Source organism: Carlito syrichta, unplaced genomic scaffold (genome assembly GCF_000164805.1).
Source record: "Carlito syrichta isolate Samal-C Ts95f unplaced genomic scaffold, Tarsius_syrichta-2.0.1 Scaffold288028, whole genome shotgun sequence".
In the NCBI taxonomy this organism is placed as follows: Eukaryota; Metazoa; Chordata; class Mammalia; order Primates; family Tarsiidae; genus Carlito; species Carlito syrichta.
The window spans coordinates 49,778-67,361 of record NW_007232124.1 but is presented as its reverse complement, the minus strand read 5'-3'; the positions used below and the strand labels follow the sequence as shown (position 1 = coordinate 67,361).

General features: G+C 53.5%; 1 protein-coding gene across 1 annotated transcript in view; it reads right to left on the bottom strand.

Moving 5' to 3' along the window:
• Positions 1-17,584, bottom strand: part of UHRF1 (ubiquitin like with PHD and ring finger domains 1) — a 40,893-nt gene that overhangs the window by 4,858 nt on the left and 18,451 nt on the right. Inside the window, exons 5-14 of the mRNA XM_021710084.1 lie at positions 16,883-17,423; positions 11,036-11,276; positions 10,765-10,951; positions 9,775-9,898; positions 9,552-9,659; positions 8,382-8,486; positions 6,522-6,628; positions 2,830-2,992; positions 2,503-2,640; positions 40-201 (exon numbers count right to left, since the gene is read on the bottom strand). Coding sequence (XP_021565759.1) covers positions 40-201; positions 2,503-2,640; positions 2,830-2,992; positions 6,522-6,628; positions 8,382-8,486; positions 9,552-9,659; positions 9,775-9,898; positions 10,765-10,951; positions 11,036-11,276; positions 16,883-17,423 — 1,876 coding nt within the window. The remainder of the gene's footprint in view (positions 1-39; positions 202-2,502; positions 2,641-2,829; positions 2,993-6,521; positions 6,629-8,381; positions 8,487-9,551; positions 9,660-9,774; positions 9,899-10,764; positions 10,952-11,035; positions 11,277-16,882; positions 17,424-17,584) is intronic.

The window sequence follows — 17,584 nt, the reverse complement described above, 5'->3', positions numbered from 1 at the left end:
GGGGCGGAGCGGGTGAGGGTGGGCGGGGAGGGGCTGGGCGGGGCCGGGGCCCAGGTACTGACACGCACCTGCCGACTTCCGCTTCCACTTGCCCTTCCGGGGCGTCGGGAAGTCCTGCTGCTCATCCTCCTCTGCCTCCTGCTTGCTGTTCTCCTTCTCCTTCTCCCTGTTGGCCAGGGCTTCCAAGTAGCCTTCCGGATACTGTGGGAGGAGGACAGGCCGTGGAGTGGCCACCCACCCACTACCCGCCACCCCGAAACACAAGAGGAAACGTGCAAGCCCTTCAAGGACGCCCAGAGAAGCTGCCAGCCTCTTGTCACACCCAGCGTATGAATGAGACGTCGTCACAGGCGTGTACGGGAAAAGCCACCGTGCACATCTGGGCAGACCTACCCACCGTGTCCCACAGACTAGGGGACGCCGGTGGGCCAGGCACCTCCCCAGCTGTGAAGCCCAAGCAGTCTCTATCCTGTCACACCGCCCTCTGTGAAGAAGGATGAGGGCGCCAGCCTCCACCTGCAGGGCCAGGTGAGCATGGGGTAAGCTCGTGTGGGTGAAGCGCTCCGTGTCACCTCGAACAAACAAGATCTGAGCTTTATTTTATTTGAGTCAGGGTCTCACTCTGTCACCCAGGCTGGAGTACAGTGGCATGATCACAGCTCACCACAGCCTCGATCTCCTGGGCTCAGGCGATCCTTCCGCCTCAGCCTCCCAAGTAGCTAGGACTACAGGCCTGTACCACCCCTTTTTTGGTAGGGCTAAGGTCTCAGTATGTTGCCCAGGCTGGTCTCGAACCCCGGGCTCAGGCAATCCTCTCACCTCAGCCTCGGAAAGTGCTTGGATTGCAGACATGAGCCACACGTCTGGCTAAGATCTAACCTTTAGGATTTACAAGAGACTCCAAGGGCCCAGTCAATAAAAATCTTCACACCTGTGAAACTTGACCACTTGGTTGTAATGGGAAAGCCATCAAAAAATACTCAGATGGGTGTGAACTTCCAAATGGCCCGAGGGCCCTGGTTCACCAAATTCATTTTTTAATTTTAAAGGTGGGGGTTACAACTCAGGGTTAGGCGTACAAATGTTCGTTATGCAAGTACCCTTGTTGATGAGGTGTGCCCCTCCCTTCCCTGGCAGTTTTCCTCAACTGCCATTCCTGCCCCCCTTCACCGAAACTCTTAGTGAGGAATCCTGGGCTCTTCCCTGCCCCCGTAATCACTGGATAATCGCCCTGTTTCTGAAGCACCCGAGGTCACGTCTTCCTCTCTTGTGTCTCATCAGGATACCTGCAACTTTCTTTAGTAACTTCCAATTCCAAGTAAGAACAAAGTCGTAGATAAAAATCATCCTCCCAGGCTGGGCACGGTGGCTCATGCCTGTCATCCCAACACTGGGAGGCCAAAGCAGGAGGGTTCCCTGAGCCCAGGAGTTCAAGACCAGCCTGAGCAACATGCAAGACTTCATCTCTACAAAAACAAAAGTCAGCTGGGCATCATGGTGCCTGTAGTCCCAGCTACTGGGGAGACTGAGGTGGGAGGCTGAGCCCAGGAGGTCCGGGCTGTGATAAGCGATAATCGCACCATGGTACTCCAGCCTGGGCAACACAGCAAGACCTCATCTCAGAAAAAAAAACCTTCCTCCTACCAGAAGCGGATCTACTTGCTCCCTCCTGAACCCCTTTTTCTTCTCAGATCCTCGGCTTCTGAAACTCCCCACTGCACAAACCCACTCAAAAGACGCCTTCTGTGGCCCTCCAGGGGCAGGCGTGATCAGATACACAACAGCAATTAGTACTCCTTAAATAGTCCCACCACGATTTATTCGCTATAAGATTCATCTTCTATAAACCAACTCCCCACAAAGAGCAGAAAACACCATAATTATATGCAAGAAAGCTGTATTCCACCCCGATGCACTCCAGAAGATTCTGCCACCACCGAGATGAACAATCACTCAGTGGGGCTGTTCCTCACCGTCCCATCCACACCTCTCAGGATTCTACCAGTTTGGTGAGTTTGTTTCTGCTTTTTTTTTCTGGATGAGCAGAATTAAGAAGAAAAGCAAATAGAAAAGACCACATGCTGGGCCGGTTTGTGGCAACTCCTCTCCTGACACGACCAGGATACACAAGTCTGGCTTTCATGAAGCTCTAAGAGGACAATGGACAGAGACGCACAGGTCCCCTGCCCGGCCGACATGGCCCGGCTGAAGTGCTGCTATTGACGGCCAGTGAGGTGCGGCCAGCCAGGTGTCCAGAAACTGCACAGGATGAGGAACCAGGGAGGCTCAGGCCTGACAGAGAGGATGCCCCGTCCGCCCACGCCCCTGGGAGTCTCATGCTCAGCATGCCTGGATGAGCCCTGCTGTGACTGTGGTGGCCTTCAGGAAAGACAGGCTCATGGCAGGACCCCGGTGCCCAGGCTACCTGGGCGTGAGAGGCCGCAGCAGCCCTGGGAGCCGAACCTGGCCACGCCCCTGTCCCTGCAGGCCCGCTGGACGCACCTGCATGGTCAGCCCCAGTCTCTTGATCCGGTCCTTGCCCTCCTTGGTCCAGGGGCCGGGCTCCTCGTCGTCCCGCCGCAGCAGATAGCGCCACACGAGGAAGCCGGACTTGCCCTTCTCGGGCCAGTACTTCACCACCTGGGGAGCGGGAGTCCCAGTCACGGACACCCCGAGGGCGGGGCCCAGCAGAGGGCCTGTGGGGGGCGATGAGGCCGAGGGACGGGAAGGAGGGCAGAGAGACCAGGGGGGGGTTGGCAGAAGCGCCATGGGGAGGGGCAGGGGGCAGAGGGTCTGTGGGAGGGGGGCGAGGAGGCACCAGCAACTCACCTTGTAGATGCCGTCGTAGCGGTTGCCTTCTGCAGGCGCATACTTGCTGTGCTTGCCGCCCTTGACGTTGCGAACCACCCTGACTGGCTTCCCTGACCTCCAGTCCTTGGCCTCGGCCCCCTCCTGGTCATTGATGGGGGCGAAGCAGTTGAGAGCCAGTGCCCTGCAGGGACATATCTCAGGTGGGTGTGCGCCCAACACCACAGCTCAAGCTCCAACCCGACAGCTGGGGACATGGCCTTTGGAACCAGGGTCTTGGTAGATGTCATCAAGTCCCAGTGAGGTCAGACTGGATTCAGGGGGCCCTAATCCAGTAACCGGTGCCCTCAGAGAGAACACAGGTTGGGCGCAGTGGCTCACACCAGTAATCCCAGCACTTTGGGAGGCCAAGACGGGAGGACCACTTGAGCCCAGGAGTTTGAGGCTGCAGTCAGCTATGATCACATAGCCTGGGTGACAGTGAGACCTTATCTCTACAAAAAAATTCATAAATTATCTGGGCAGGGTGGCATGTGCCTATAGTCCCAACTAGTTGGGAGACTGAGGTGGGAAGACCGTCTGAGCCCAAAGGTTGAGTCTGTCGTGAGCTATGATCACTGCTCTCCAGCCTGGGCAACAGAGAGAGACCCTGCCTGTCTAAAATAAGTAAAACAAGAGAACACAGACACATCGGCAGAAAAGGAAGGAGGCCGTGAGGGCAGAGGCAGAGAAGGAGTGACGCATTATGAGCCAGGAACACGGAGGCTCACTGGCTTCCATCAGAAGCCGAAGAGGCAGGCTTCTGTCCCTCCCTGGAACAGGAGCACGGCCCCACCCACACCTTGGTCTCAGACCTCTGCCCTCCAGAACCCAGATGATCAATGTCTTCAACGTCTGTCTAACCCACCCCATTCGTGGTATTTTGTTTCTGAAGCCCCAGAAACTAACATGCCATGTGGGAAGGTGTCATCAATAAAACAAGAAGGTCACAGACACAGGACACGAGCGGCAGAAGGTCTGTCCCAGTGGAGGCCTCTCCAGGGTGGCCCAGCCAGACTGGAAGCCGGACTCACCACCCCAGTACAACAACGCCACTTGTCAGGGGTTTGTGAGAGAACAGTAACAATGCCGCTGTTGTCTATGGGCAGTCAGCATTCTTTAAAGTTGGAATTCCACAGAGTGTGTGTCCAGATTTTGTCACACAACGTGACAAATGAGCAGTTCCCTGTAACACTAAATATTTTCTCAAAACATGACTTTTAACAACTGCTGAAATTATATTTCACTAGACAAATAAGTGTACAATTAACCCTGCTGTCTGTCTATTGACAGGGTCTCGCTCTGTCGCCCAGGCTGGAGTGTCATGGTGCGATCACAGCTCATTGCAGCCTCGAACTTCTGGGCTCAAGTGATCCTCCCGGCTCAGCCTCTCGAGTAGCTAGGATTATAGGAGTCTGCCGCCACATCCGGCTAATTTTTTTATTCGTAATTTTTACAGAGACGGAGGCTCACTCTATCACCCAGGCTGGAGTGCAGTGGTACGATCATAGCTCACTGCAGCTTCAAACTCCTTGGTACAAGCGATCCTCCCACCTCTGCCTCCTGAGTAGCTGGGTTGACAGGAGTGCACCACAGTGCCTGGCCTTTCTAATTTTTTTCAAAAAAGACACAAGATCCTGATTCCTTTTTTTTTTTGCTATTTTAGGTAATGGCATGATAAACATTATAACACATTAAATTTCCACATACCCACATCTCCTAAGCACATTTTCAAAGTGACCCTTTTTTTTTTGAGTCAGAGTCTCACTCTATCACCCAGGCTGGAGTGCAGTGGCACGCTCACGGCCATCCCAGCGTCGGCTTGCTCAGCTCAGGCGATCCTTCTACCTCAGCCTTTCAAGTAGCCAGAACTACAGGAACGTGCCACCACACCTAATTTTTTGATATATTATAGAGACAAGGTCTCACCAAGTTGCCCAGACTGGTTTTGAAACCCTGGCTCAGGAAATCCTCTCACCTCGGCCTCCCAAAGTGCTGGGATTACAGGCTTGAGTCACCATGTCCAGCCAAGATAAACATTTTTAAGGCTCTTCATACATACAGGCAAAAGAGCTTTCCAGAAAGATGGTTCCAATTTGCATTTCGACCAACAGTGAAATGCTAGGCTGTCTATTCCCTGGGATTTCTTAACATTTAGAATTTTGGGCCAATTTGAAAGGGAAACAAGTAAGGCCAGGCACTGTGGTTCATGCCTGTAATCCCAGCACTTTGAAAGGCAGAGTCAAGAGGATTGCCTGAGTTCAGGGGTTCGAGACCAGCCTAGGCAACTTGGCGAGCCCTCATCTCTATGGTAAATTAGCTGGGCGTAGTGGCATATGCCTGCAGTTCCGGCTACTTGGAAGGTTGAAGTGGAAGGATCACTTGAACCCAGCAGGTTGAGGCTGTAGCCATGAGTGTGCCACTGCACTCCAGCCTGGATGACAGAGTGAAACCGACTCAAAAAATAAACAAATAATAAAGGGAAATATATAGCATTTCACCATTGCTAGTCATATTTGATGACCAAAGTTGAGCAATTTATTGTGGCTGTTAGCCATCTGCATTTCTTTGTAAGTTATCTGCATTCCCTTTACTTTTTTCTATTAGAATTTTTCTTATTAACTTGTAATAGCTCTTTATATAAGACATGACCATCATGTGTCGTGTTAAAAACATTCCTCCTAAATAGTAATCTGCTTTTTAATTTTATTTGTAGGGTTTACCAACACAATGTATTTCTAACATTTAGATAACCAAATCTTTCCAGCTTTTCCTTTGGGCATTACGATGCTGTTTGTGTTGGAAAAGCCATACCATCCTGCAATCAGGGGTCAAATGCTGGCCCACTGCCTAGTTTTGTAAATAAAGTTTTACAGGAACACAGCTATGCGCATTCAGTCACTATGGCTTTATGGTCTATGGCCGTTTCAGTGCTTTGATGCCAGAGCTGAATAGCTACAACAGAGACTGTGGTCAACAAAGCTAAAAACACTTATTATCTGGCCTTTTATAGAAAAGTGTGCTTTAACTGCCCAGATGTGGTGGCTCACACCTGTAATCTCAGAACTTTGGGAGGCTGAGGCAAGAGGACTGCCTGAGTTCAGGGATTTGAGACCAGCCTGCGCAACTTGGCAAGACCTCATTTCTAAAAGAAATTTTAAAATGAGCAAGGTGCGGCCAGGCTCGGTGGCTCAGCCTGTCATCCCAGCACTTTGGGAGGCTGAGACAAGTGGATTGCGTGAGCCTGCAGGTTCGAGACCCACCTGGGCAACGTGGCAAGACCTCATCTCTACAATAAATCAAAAATTAGCCGGGCATGGTAGCGTGCGCCTGTAGTTCCGGCTACTTGGAAGGCTGAAGCGAAAGGACCACCGGAGCCAGCAGGTCGAGGCTGTGGTGGCCGGGAGCATGCCACTGCACTCTAGTCTGGGCGACAGAGTGAGACTCCGACTCAAAAAAAAAAAAGAAAGAAAAAGAAAAGTTAAGCATGCTCTAGCCCATCTGGAGGCTGGATAACTCCTGAGTTTCTGGCGCACAGAGAAGGGAACTGAATGTCTGCACCTCTCTGCTCCAGCACCTTCCTAAGGAGGCTATGGCTGGACACAAGGACCCAGATGGAGTCAAGGACTCTGCAGAAGTGATTCGACGAAAGGAGAAAACTACTTCCTACGCACCTGTTGGTGTTGGTGAGCTTCTGATCACAAGACTGCTCCGCAGTCCTCTTGTTGCCGGAAAGATCTCGCCCACCACTACCTGTGTATGTGAAAAAATTCCCATGGTCCTGAAACAGATAAGAAGGCTGGGTGAGCCCTCCACACAGAGGACAGAGAGACTCCAATGCACAAGCCCTACTAAATGGCTGCCATCAAAGAGACAGGAAGTCAGGTGCGGTGGCTCATGCCTGTCATCCCAGCACTTTGGGAGGCCGAGGTGAGACGCTTGTTTGAGGCCAGGAGTTCGAGACCCGCCTGGGTAACATCGCAAGACCTTGTCTCTACAAAAACATCAAAAAATTAGCCAGGCATGGTGGTGCCTATAGTCCCAGCTACTCGGGAGGCTGAGGCAGAAGAATCATCTGACCCCAAGAGGTCGAGGCTGCAGTGAGTCGTGACCATGCCACTGCACTCCAGCCTGGGTGACAGAGTGAAATCCCAACTTAAAAAAATTTTAAAAATAAAAAATAAGGCTGGGCTCGGTGGCTCAGCCTGTAATGCCAGCACTTTGGGAGGCCGAGGCAAGTGGATTGTCTGAGCCCGTGGGCTAGAAACCAGCCCAGGCAACTTGGTGAGACCTCGTCTCTACTATAAACCAAAAACTTAGCTGGGCATGGTAGCGCACGCCTGTAGTTCCAGCTACTTGGAAGGCTAAGGTAGAAGGATCGCTGGAGCCCAGCAGGTCAACGCTGGGGTGGCCATGAATATGCAACTACATTTCAGCCTGGGCAACAAAGTGAGACTCCAACTCAAAAAAATAAAAGAAAATAAAAAATAACAAAAAAACAGAAAATACAAATTATTTGGGAGGGCAGGGAGAAACTGGCGTTCTTTGTAAAGTGTGGGTGACAACATAAAACGGTGCACAGCTGCTTAGAGACGTGTGACACTTCCTCAAGAAATTAAACAGAATTCATCATCACATGGTCCCGCTATTTCCACTTCTGGGTATAGAATCAAAAGAACTGAAAGAGGAGACTTGAAGAGACACTTGCACAACTGCGCTCATGGCAGCACTGCTGACAATGGCCAAGAAGTGGACATGACCCAAGTATCCGTGGACAGGTGAGGGATCTGCACAGTGTGGCCCATCCACACGTGAAACACGATGCAGCCATAAAAAGGAAGAAGGCTCTGACACGAGCCACGGCATGCTTGGAGCTCGAGGGTGTCACATGCAGTGAGACCCAGACACAGAAGGACAAGCCCTGCGAGATCCCACTCCCAGTAGGGCCCTAAGAGTCGTCAGATCCACAGAGACAGAAAGTCACATGGTGGGTGCCAGGGGCTGGGGAGGGGACAGGGAGTATTTCATGGGACAGAGTTTCAGAAGAGGAGAAAGTTCTGGAGATGATGGTGGTAATGGTCACACGATCACGTGAGTGTGTTTAATGCCCCTGAACTGTGCGCTTAAAATGGTTAAGATGGCAAATGCTGTGCATGTTTTATCACCACTTCAAAAAATAAAACAAGGCTAGGTGCAGTGGCTCACGACTGTCATTCCAGCACTTTGGGAAGCCAAGGTGGGAGAACTGCGTAAGCCCTGAGTTTCTGGCACACAGAAACTCCCGGGAGTTCCAGACCAGCCTGGGCAGCACAGCAAGACCCACATCTTCACAAAAAATTAAAAACAGAGCTGGGCGTGGTGGTACGTACCTATAGTCCCAGCTACTCAGGAGGCTGAGGCTGGAGGATCACCTGAGCCCAAGAGCGTCAGGCCCATGTGGTGAGCTGTGATCACGCCATTGCACTCCAGCCTGGGTTACGGAATGAGATCCAGACTCATAAAAAAAAAAACAGCTCTAACCACCCCCTACTTACCACATCATCCTCGTAGCCCCCTGCCAGGACCAGAGAGTAGGCCCCATCGTTGCTCCGGCCGTGGATGCCTGCCACGTGTGGCCGGTGGACACCTGACTCGCTGACCTGTGGAAACCACAGAGGATCAACATCTCCTCCCAAGGCAGCTGCGCAGAAGCCCACCTCACCGCCCTCCCTCCAGCCCTGAGGGCAGCTTTCACACTTCACACCCAGCGCTGGGCCCTGTGCCTCTTAGGAGCGTTTAGCCCCGAGACAGCACAGCGAGAGCCAGGCCACGAGAGGAGCCAGCTGAACCACAGCCCCATCCTGCTCACGGCGTGGTCTTGCGGGTCGTGGATGTTCCAGTTTTGCAACTGGAGAGAGGGGCGATAAGTGTCTGGCAGGACTGAGCTTAAAACGAGGTCATGACATAAAAGCTGCCCTTTGCTGGACCGATGAGGCCCACCCGGTCACTCACTGGACACAAAACCCTCCGAAGGCCGCACTGACTGCTGGCCTGGGCTGCCCAGCCGACACCATGCTGCCTTCAGAGCACCAGCACTTGACGCCTGGCCCTGTCACTCCACGAGGGGCACTGGCCCGTCCACCCGGCTTGCTGGGTCTCACTTGGGGATGATCCTGCCCCAGGGGACACTAGGCCATGGCTGGGGACATCTGTGGTGGCATGGCTGGGGTGCTCCTGACATGGGTGGGTGGAGGCCAGGGACACTACCAGGCACCTGGCAGCGCCTGGGACGCCCCACCCAGAGAACAATCTGGTCCCCATATCCTCAGTGTCTCATCTGCCTGGGCACAGACCCAGGAGCTGACAGCACCCAGATGGCCAGGACCTGCTCAGAGGCAGGGCTGTCATTGTCACAGACCTAACAAGGGCCATTTCCGCCTACTGTTCCCTGGAATCGCAGCTTCTGGGAACGACCTTGCAGCCTCTGTGCAGATGGGCGCCTACACCCTCCTCAGAAGGGATCCCAGGGCCTTGAAAACAGGAACGGGCCAGAACCTCCAGGCTCTCCCTGCCCTTCAGGCCAGCCGGTTGCCATCGGGATCCCTTGGCCCCCTTGGCCCAGAAAACCATCGTGGGAGGAATCCCAGGACACAAGCAGGACATGCCTGGGCAGCCCCACAGAGGGGCTTCTGGAAGCCCCCAGAGCCCTGAGATGCCACAGGTACCTGCACTCGGAACCGCCACATGGTGCCCACGGGGATCCCCGGGATGGGTCCGTAGTGGTTGGACGGGACGATGGTGCACTCCTTGGTGCGGCCCACACACGCCATGCCCTGCGGCCAGGGGAGCAAAGGGACAGCGGTGTGAGGTGGGGAGTGGCAGGCAGCAGGGGTGGGGGATCGGCGAGAGGGGCAGGGGGCTGGCGGGAGGGGCAGGCGGTCCCCTCACCTTGCCCCAGTCGCGCTGCGAGGACGATGTGGCGGAAGCCATCTTCGCCTTCTTTTTGCTCTCCTTCAGCTTCTCCCCCGCCAGGACCACCTCGCTGGCATCGTTCCGGCACTCGGGGCAGTACCTGGCGACGGCAGCACGTCCTGTCAGCGCAGGCAGACGCGCTCGGGCATGTGGCCCCCACGCTCATGGACGCGTGACCCTCCTGGTGGTCCGGCCTTCCATTTACATTAAACTCAAGCTAATGGGGTATGTGGCTGGCAACAGCGAGGATGGCCCAGAGCTCAGACATTCCATCATCAGGGGACATTCTAGTCCTGCTTGGAACTCCAGGGCTTGCCCCCAGCGACAGTGACACTCTATGATGTGGAAAGACCTGGCCACCCCAGCCCGGGCCTCCCCACTGGGTCCAATGGTTTCCCCACCTCTGTGGGGTGAGGCAGTGAGACCCACACCCCTGGGAGCTGGGAGGAGGCCCGCCGACTCTCAGGGGTCCTGGGACAGAGCCCACAGCCCTCCCCATGCCCGTGGTCCCCCAACTGCTGAGCTCACAGCTGAGGCCTGTCTGCAGGGCGAGGCCCCAGCTCTGCTCCGGGCGCCCCTGAGCCTCGGCCCACACATGGACGATTCCCTCATCCATTTCTTTCTTTTCAGAGACATGGTCCCGCTCTGTGACCCAGGCTGGAGAGCAGTGGTGCAGTCATGCCCTACCGCAGCCTCGACCTCCTGGGCTCAGGCGATCCTCCCGCCAGGGCCTCCCGAGCAGCTGGGACCACAGGGCCACCACCACCCCTGGCTAATGTTTTGTCTTTTTTGTGGATACAGGTCTTGCTACATTTCCCGGGCTGTGCAAGAACACCTGGCCTCCAGTGAGCCTCCCGCCGGGGCCTCCCAAAGTTCTGGGCTGACAGGCGCCAGCCTCCCACTGCCCTCTGGGGCTGCCCAAGGGCCCGAGTTGGCTTCCGGCCGCCACCGGGAGCTCCCGCTCACCACTCGTCCTCGCTGGGGACGCTGCTGAGCGGCGGGCACAGGCAGTAGATGTGGAAGGCCATGTCGCACTCGTCGCACATGAGCTGCTTGTCGGGGTCCTGCCGGCCCCCGCACAGGTGGCAGGCGCACACGCGGCACGGCTTGCTCACGTCGTCCCTGCAGTGCTTGCAGGAGGGCCCGCTCTTGCCTGCACATGGGGCGGGGTCAGTGTCCAGTGCCGGGAAGGGCCCCGCCCACCAGCCCACCGGGGAGGACGCCCGCCCGCACTCACGTCTCAGCGGGTTGTCCACCATGGGGCTGCCCTCGCCCGGGCGCTCAATCTTGAAGACTTCATCCACGAAGACGATCCGGCAGCCGTCCAGAGAGTCGTCCCTAAGGGGAGGCGAGCGCTGAACTTGGCTGCCCAACCCGCCAGGCGCCCGGGGGCTCGGCCCTGAGCCCACCCTCGCCCGGGCCACGCTGGGTCTAACCGCGTCATCGGGGCCTCGGGGGTTCCTGTCCCATCGAGCCCCCTAGACCAGACACAGCAGCCAGCCGTGAGCCAGCTCCGGTCCACGACACACGGGGGCCCTGAGCCTGCGCCTCTGGGTGAGGAGGCCAAATCCACAAAACCCAACAAGCAGGAAGCATCAAGACAAGGGCGACCCACTGGTGCGCCCGAGCATAAAAACAGAATGTGCCACGACCCAGGATCCATCGGCAGGCGGTCAGCGATACCCAGGGGAAGAGTCCAGTCCAAGTCACAAACACGTGTGGCATGTAAAATCCTTAACCTTCTGATAAGCACATTCGGGAAATAAACACAGGTGGGTGTCACTGGGCTATGGTTTATGTAACCCAGCATACACACAAGATTATTTCAACAGAAAAGGAATATGAATAACGAGCCATTTCACATCCTCCATTTGTAGTAAGTCTCCAATTCCTCTGTGTATGTTACACGCAAGGCACATTTCAAGTCATCCTGGCCATATTGCCCGCGCAGTGTGGGCAGCTCATGTCTGTGGGGTGGTATGGGCGCAAATCTATCCACAGGGGACACAAGCATACAGGTGACACCATGTAGATGCAAGCAGCAACATCCCGACTGCAAATTCCATGGGACAAATGACCAGGTTTCCTTAACAAATCAACTGTTAAGGAGAAGGGGGAAAAAAATAAATGGACGGAAAATTTAAATTTAAAAGACGTCTATAACAACAAACTGAACTCGCAGACCTTACATAAATCCTGAGCTGACAAATGGTGAAAAAAGTAAAATAGAGCCAAGAGTGGTGGTGTGTGCCTGTAGTCCCAGTTATTCGGGAGGCTGAGGCAGGAGGCTAACTTAAGCCCAGGAGGTCAAGGCTGCAGTGAGTCGTGACCACACGACTGCATCCAGCCTGGGTGACAGAGACCATGCCTCTACAAAACACATGAAACAAGACAAAAATTAGATAGTTGGAAGACTGAACAATGACTGGAACTGTTGAGAAAATACTGACTAGTTGGGATCAGTGGCTCAGCCTATTACCCCAGCACTTTGGGAGGCCGAGGCAAGTGGATTACTCGAGCCCGTGGGTTTGAGACCAGCCCGGGCAACTTGGTGAGCCCTTGTCTCTACCATAAATAAAAAATTAGATGGATGTGGCAGCACGCGCCTGTAGTTCCAGTCACTTGGAAGGCTGAGGCGGAAGGATCGTTGGAGCCCAGCCTGGGTTGGCCGTGAGCATGCCACTGCACTCCAGCCTAGGCGATGGAGTGAGACTCCAACTCAAAAAAAAAAAAAGAAAACGCTGGTTAATTTTTAGGTTGTGATAGTAACATGATAACTATATTCCTCGAAAAAAAGAATCCTTTTAAAGAAATATATTCAGGCCAGGCTTGGTGGCTCAGCCTGTAATCCCAGTCCTTTGGGAGGCTGAGGCGAGTGGATTGCTTGAGACTGCAGGTTCGAGACCAACCCGAACAACTTGCCACGACCTCGTCTCTACAGTCAATCAAAAAATTAGCCAGGCATGGTAGCATGCACCTGTAGTTCCTGCTACTCAGAAGGCTAAGGCGAAGGATCGCCGGAGCCTAGCAGGTTGATGCTGGGGTGGCCGAAAGCGTGCCACTGCACTCCAGCTTGGGCGACAGAGTGAGACTCCAACTTAATAAATAAATAAGCAAACATAAATAAAATAAAAACAAAAGTTAAGGGGAAAGATTTAATTCTATATCTGGCAAAACTATCCTTCAGAGATGAAGGGGGAGAAGAAACTCTCAGATGAAGAAAAACCACAGAAATGCGTTGCTAGCAGACCTGCCCTTAAAGAACACCTAGAGGAAGTTCTTGAATAGACAGGAAATTATAAACGAAGTAACCTGGGAGCAGAAGGACGTAGAAGCAACGGGCAGAGCAGAAACACGGGTCCCTGCGACGGATGGGCCTCCTGATGAGTCCTCCAAGAATCTTCTAAGTCACGTGACTGAAATAAAGCGTGCCACACCCTTAGATGCTCAAGACAGCGAGGAGGGAGCAGAGAAACAGACCCCAAGGGAGGAAGGTCTCCCCACCGTCACTCCGAGTGGGAACCCGACACCGAATGCCACCGTTTACACACGCCAAGGTTCAGAGAAACCACGAGGAACACGTCACAAGGTGGCACGCTCAAGAGACAATGGGTAGAGAAACCCAGATTCTAAAACATTTAACTCATAGCAAGGCAAGAAGAAAAACAGAAAGAAGAAATAAGAATAAAATGGCAGACTTAAGCCCTACTCTATCGATAATTAAACATAAATGGTCTAAATGTACCAATTAAAAGGCAAAGATCGGAAGAGTGGATAAAAAATATGACCCAATTATAAGCTACAAGAAACTCACTTCAAATTCAACATACAACAAGGTAAGCCATGCAAACGTTAGCTTAAAAAAAAAAAGCAGGAGTGTACACACACACACACACACACACACACACACACACAGCCTTCAGGTAAAGTGAGCTTCAGAGGAAATAAAATTACTAAAGACAAATGGGGATGTTACCTAATGATAAAAGGGTCAGCTGACCAGAAGACATAACAATCATGAATGTGCACACACCAAACGACAAAGCCTCAAAATATATGAAGCAGAAAGGAGAAACAGAAAAATCCACAAATACCAACGGCGATTTCAACCACCCCATAGCAAGTACAGAACTGCTAGACAGACCCAGATGCAGTGGCTTATACCAATAATCCCAGTAGTTTGAGAGGCTGAGGAGGGAGGATCATTGGAGGCCAGAATTTTGGGTCAGAAGTTTGAGGCTAGCCTGGGCAACATAGCAAGAACCTATGTCAATAAAAAAACTTTTTTTTTTTTTTTTTTGATTCAGAGTCTAACTCCGTCACCCAGGCTGGAATGCAGTGGCATGCTCTCGGTCACTCCAGCATCAATCTGCTGGGATCCGGCGGATTCTTCCACCTCAGCCTTCCAAATAGTCGGAACTACAGGTGCGCGCTACACGCCCAGCTAATTTTTCATTATTGTAGAGACAAGGTCTCACCAAGTTGCCCGGGCGGGTCTTGAACCCATGGGCTCAGGCAATCCACTCGCCTCAGCCTCCCAAAGTACTGGGATGACAGGCTGAGCCACTGATCCCAGCCAACAAAAAACTTCTTAAAAAGTGGCTGGGTGTGGTGGAGTGTGTCTGTGGTCCCAGTTACTAAGAAGGCTAACACAGGAAAATTATTTGGGCCCAGGATTGAGGCTGCAATGACTGATCATGCCACTGCACTCCAGCCAGGGTGGCAGAGTGAGACTGACTCAAAAAAACCTCCAAAAAACAAACAAACCAAAAAACCCCCCCAAAAAAACAGTAGCAAAAAGACAATGGGAATACCTCTTAGGCACCTGGAAATTAAACAACACTTCTGAGTAAGCATGAGGCAAAGAGAAATTCTCAAGGGAAAAAAACATAGCACAATATGTGGGAAGGAGGTCAAGCAGTACCGAGAGGGAAAATGATAGCAGAAAATTATGCCAGAAGAGATGTCACAAACCCACAGTCTAAGCTCTTATCTTGAAACCTAGAAAAAGAGCAAAATCCACCCAAAGCAAGCAGAAGGAAGGAAATTAAGATGAGAGCAGAAATCAATGAAACCAAACACTTAAAAACAAGAACAAAGAGAAAAACAAATAAACCAAAAAGCTGGTTGCTTAAAAATAACCAACAAAACTGACAAGTCTCTAGCACGACTGACAAAAATAAAGACAAATCACCCATAACGAATAAAACAGGGCCATCACTACAGATCTTCTGGGCATTAAAAGAAAAAGGGAAGGTTACACACATTTCTATACTCATAGAAATGGGTTAATTTCTCGAAAATCACAAGCTATCTAAACTTACCCATGACAAAATAGATAGCCTAGGTAGTCCTATAATTATCAAAGAAATTAAAGTCATAAAAACTTGCCCTAGGCTGGGCTCGGTGGCTCAGCCTGTCATCCGAGCACTTTGGGAGGCCGAGGCGAGTGGATTGCTGGAGCCCACAGGTTTGAGACCCACCCGGACAACTTGGAGAGACCCCATCTCTACAATAAATAAAAAGTTAGCTGGGCGTGGTAGCCCGCACCTGTAGTCCCGGCTACTTGGAAGGCTGAGGCGGAGGGATCGCCAGAGCCCAGCAGGTCAAGGCTATGGTGGCTGGGAGCGTGCCACTGTACTCTAGTCTGGGTGACAGAATGAGACTCCAACTCAAAAAAAAAAAAAAAAAAAAAGCTCGCCCTAAAGCAATCTCCAGCTCTAGGTGGTGTGACTGGAGAATTCTATCAATCATTTAGAGGAAAATTAACACCAATTTTACACACTGTCTTCCAGAAATCAGAAAAGGAACGAGCACTTCCCAACTCTCGTTATGAGGCCAGTATTGACCAAACCAGCAAAGGTCACACAAAATAATGAAACTACATGTGATGTCTTAGGAACTTAGCTAGATAAGTCCTCAGTGGCCAAAAACTGGAAGCAATCTAGAAGTCCTCCGGCATGTGGAAGGCTAAACTGTGGTCCACCCACAGCACAGACTACAAGCCAGCTATCAAAAGGAGTGAACTTGACGGGCTCATACCGGCCACCCCAGCACTTTGGAAGGCTGAGGTGGGAGGATGCTTGAGCCCAGGAGTTTGAGACCAGTCTGGGCAACACAGCAAGACCTTGTCTCAACAAAAATGAAAATTAGCTGGGTATGTTGACACATACCTGTAGCCGCCCTGTTCTGGAGACTCTACACAGGCTCACATGGTCAGTGGCCCACTGGCAGAGGCAAAGCTTGCCGGTCAGGCCTTGGATGCAGAGTCACCCTCTCGCCCATGGGAGTGGAATAGCACCGAGAACGTCCAAGTGACGGGCAGGTCAGTCCCTGGAGGAGGTGATCCAAGCCTCTGAGGGTTCCTGGTCAACACGGTCAGGAGCCAGGCAAAGGCGCCGGGACCTTGTCCCCAAGTGACCAATGCCGCCACCTCCTGCCCCGCTCAATCTATGCCTCAGTCCATGCGCCGCTCGATGGCCAGGGCATCAAGCCCAAGTATATCACAGTCCAAGTACATCACTCCCAGACGGGCATGGGGCAACCCCTCACAGAATACCGACTTCAATCCACACCCTGGCCTGCCCTGGGGCCCAGACCCAGGAGGCTTCCACAGCCTCGACCACCCCTCTCTCCGCCCTCCAGCCCCCTGGCCTCCTTGCTGGGCCACAGATGGCCCTGCCCTGGGGCCTTTGCAAGTGCTGTACCTGTGCCTGGGCCACTACTGCTCAGATATCCAGGTCTATACCCGGTAACATACAACACATATGACGGAATATGACTCGGCCGTGAAAAGAAAACTCTGACACATCGACATGGATGAACTGAAGACATGTTACTGCGTGAAACAGGCCAGACACAAAAGGACAAACACCACATGGTTCCACTCCTGGAAAATCCCCACAGTTGTCAGATCCACAGAGACAGAAAGCAGCACGGGGGGCCGGGGAGGGGACAGGGAGTAGAGGAGAAAGTTCTGGAGAGGACGGCGGCGATGGCCACACAGCACTGAATGTGCTCAATGCCACCGAATGAGCGCTTAGCTGTGCTGGACCTACTTGCCACCTGTCCACCAAATGGCTACCGACAAGTCTTCCGTTATGCAAATTCCACCACGCACATACACGAGGCGAGGCAGATAGGACTCTGTGGACACCTCCTGCCCAGGGCCTGGGGACAACACCCAGCCGTGCCGGTCCCACGGCCTCTGCACAACTGCACCCTGGCCTCGGAGCACAGAAGCGGCCCAGACAGTGGGCAAAAGACGGGCGTGGGGGCTTCCCAAGGAAGCGGTCTGGCCAAACTGGAGAGGCCAGGTTTGTCCTGGGGACTGCGGCTCGCCGATGCCCGCCGCAGGGCCGGCCACGTGCGTCTCGCGGAGGTCCCGGCACGGGGACGTCCCAGAAGGGAAGCCCGCCAGCAAGGAGAGCGAGATCCCCCGTGGCCCCGGGCGCTCTGTGGAGTCCGACCCACGCGGGGCGTGGACTGCGGGGGCCGCGGGGCCGTGTTCCGTAGTCACCAAGTTTGAAACAAACGGAAGAGAAGAGAGGCTCGAAGACTCCGCCTGTCGGGGGCTGGAGATCAGAGACATTCCGGGCAGGGAGGCGGCCGGCCTCAGAGAGTCCCTAGCAGTGCGGACGGGCCGCAGGAAGGCCAGGAGGGGGTCCGAGAGCATCTCACAGACCACTGGCTGGACCTCCGAGAGCCGTCCAGGGACCCCAGGAGGGGCAGAGAGCCGGGAAGAGAGGCTCCCCGCGGCCCCGCCCCAGGACGCGGCCCCGCCCCA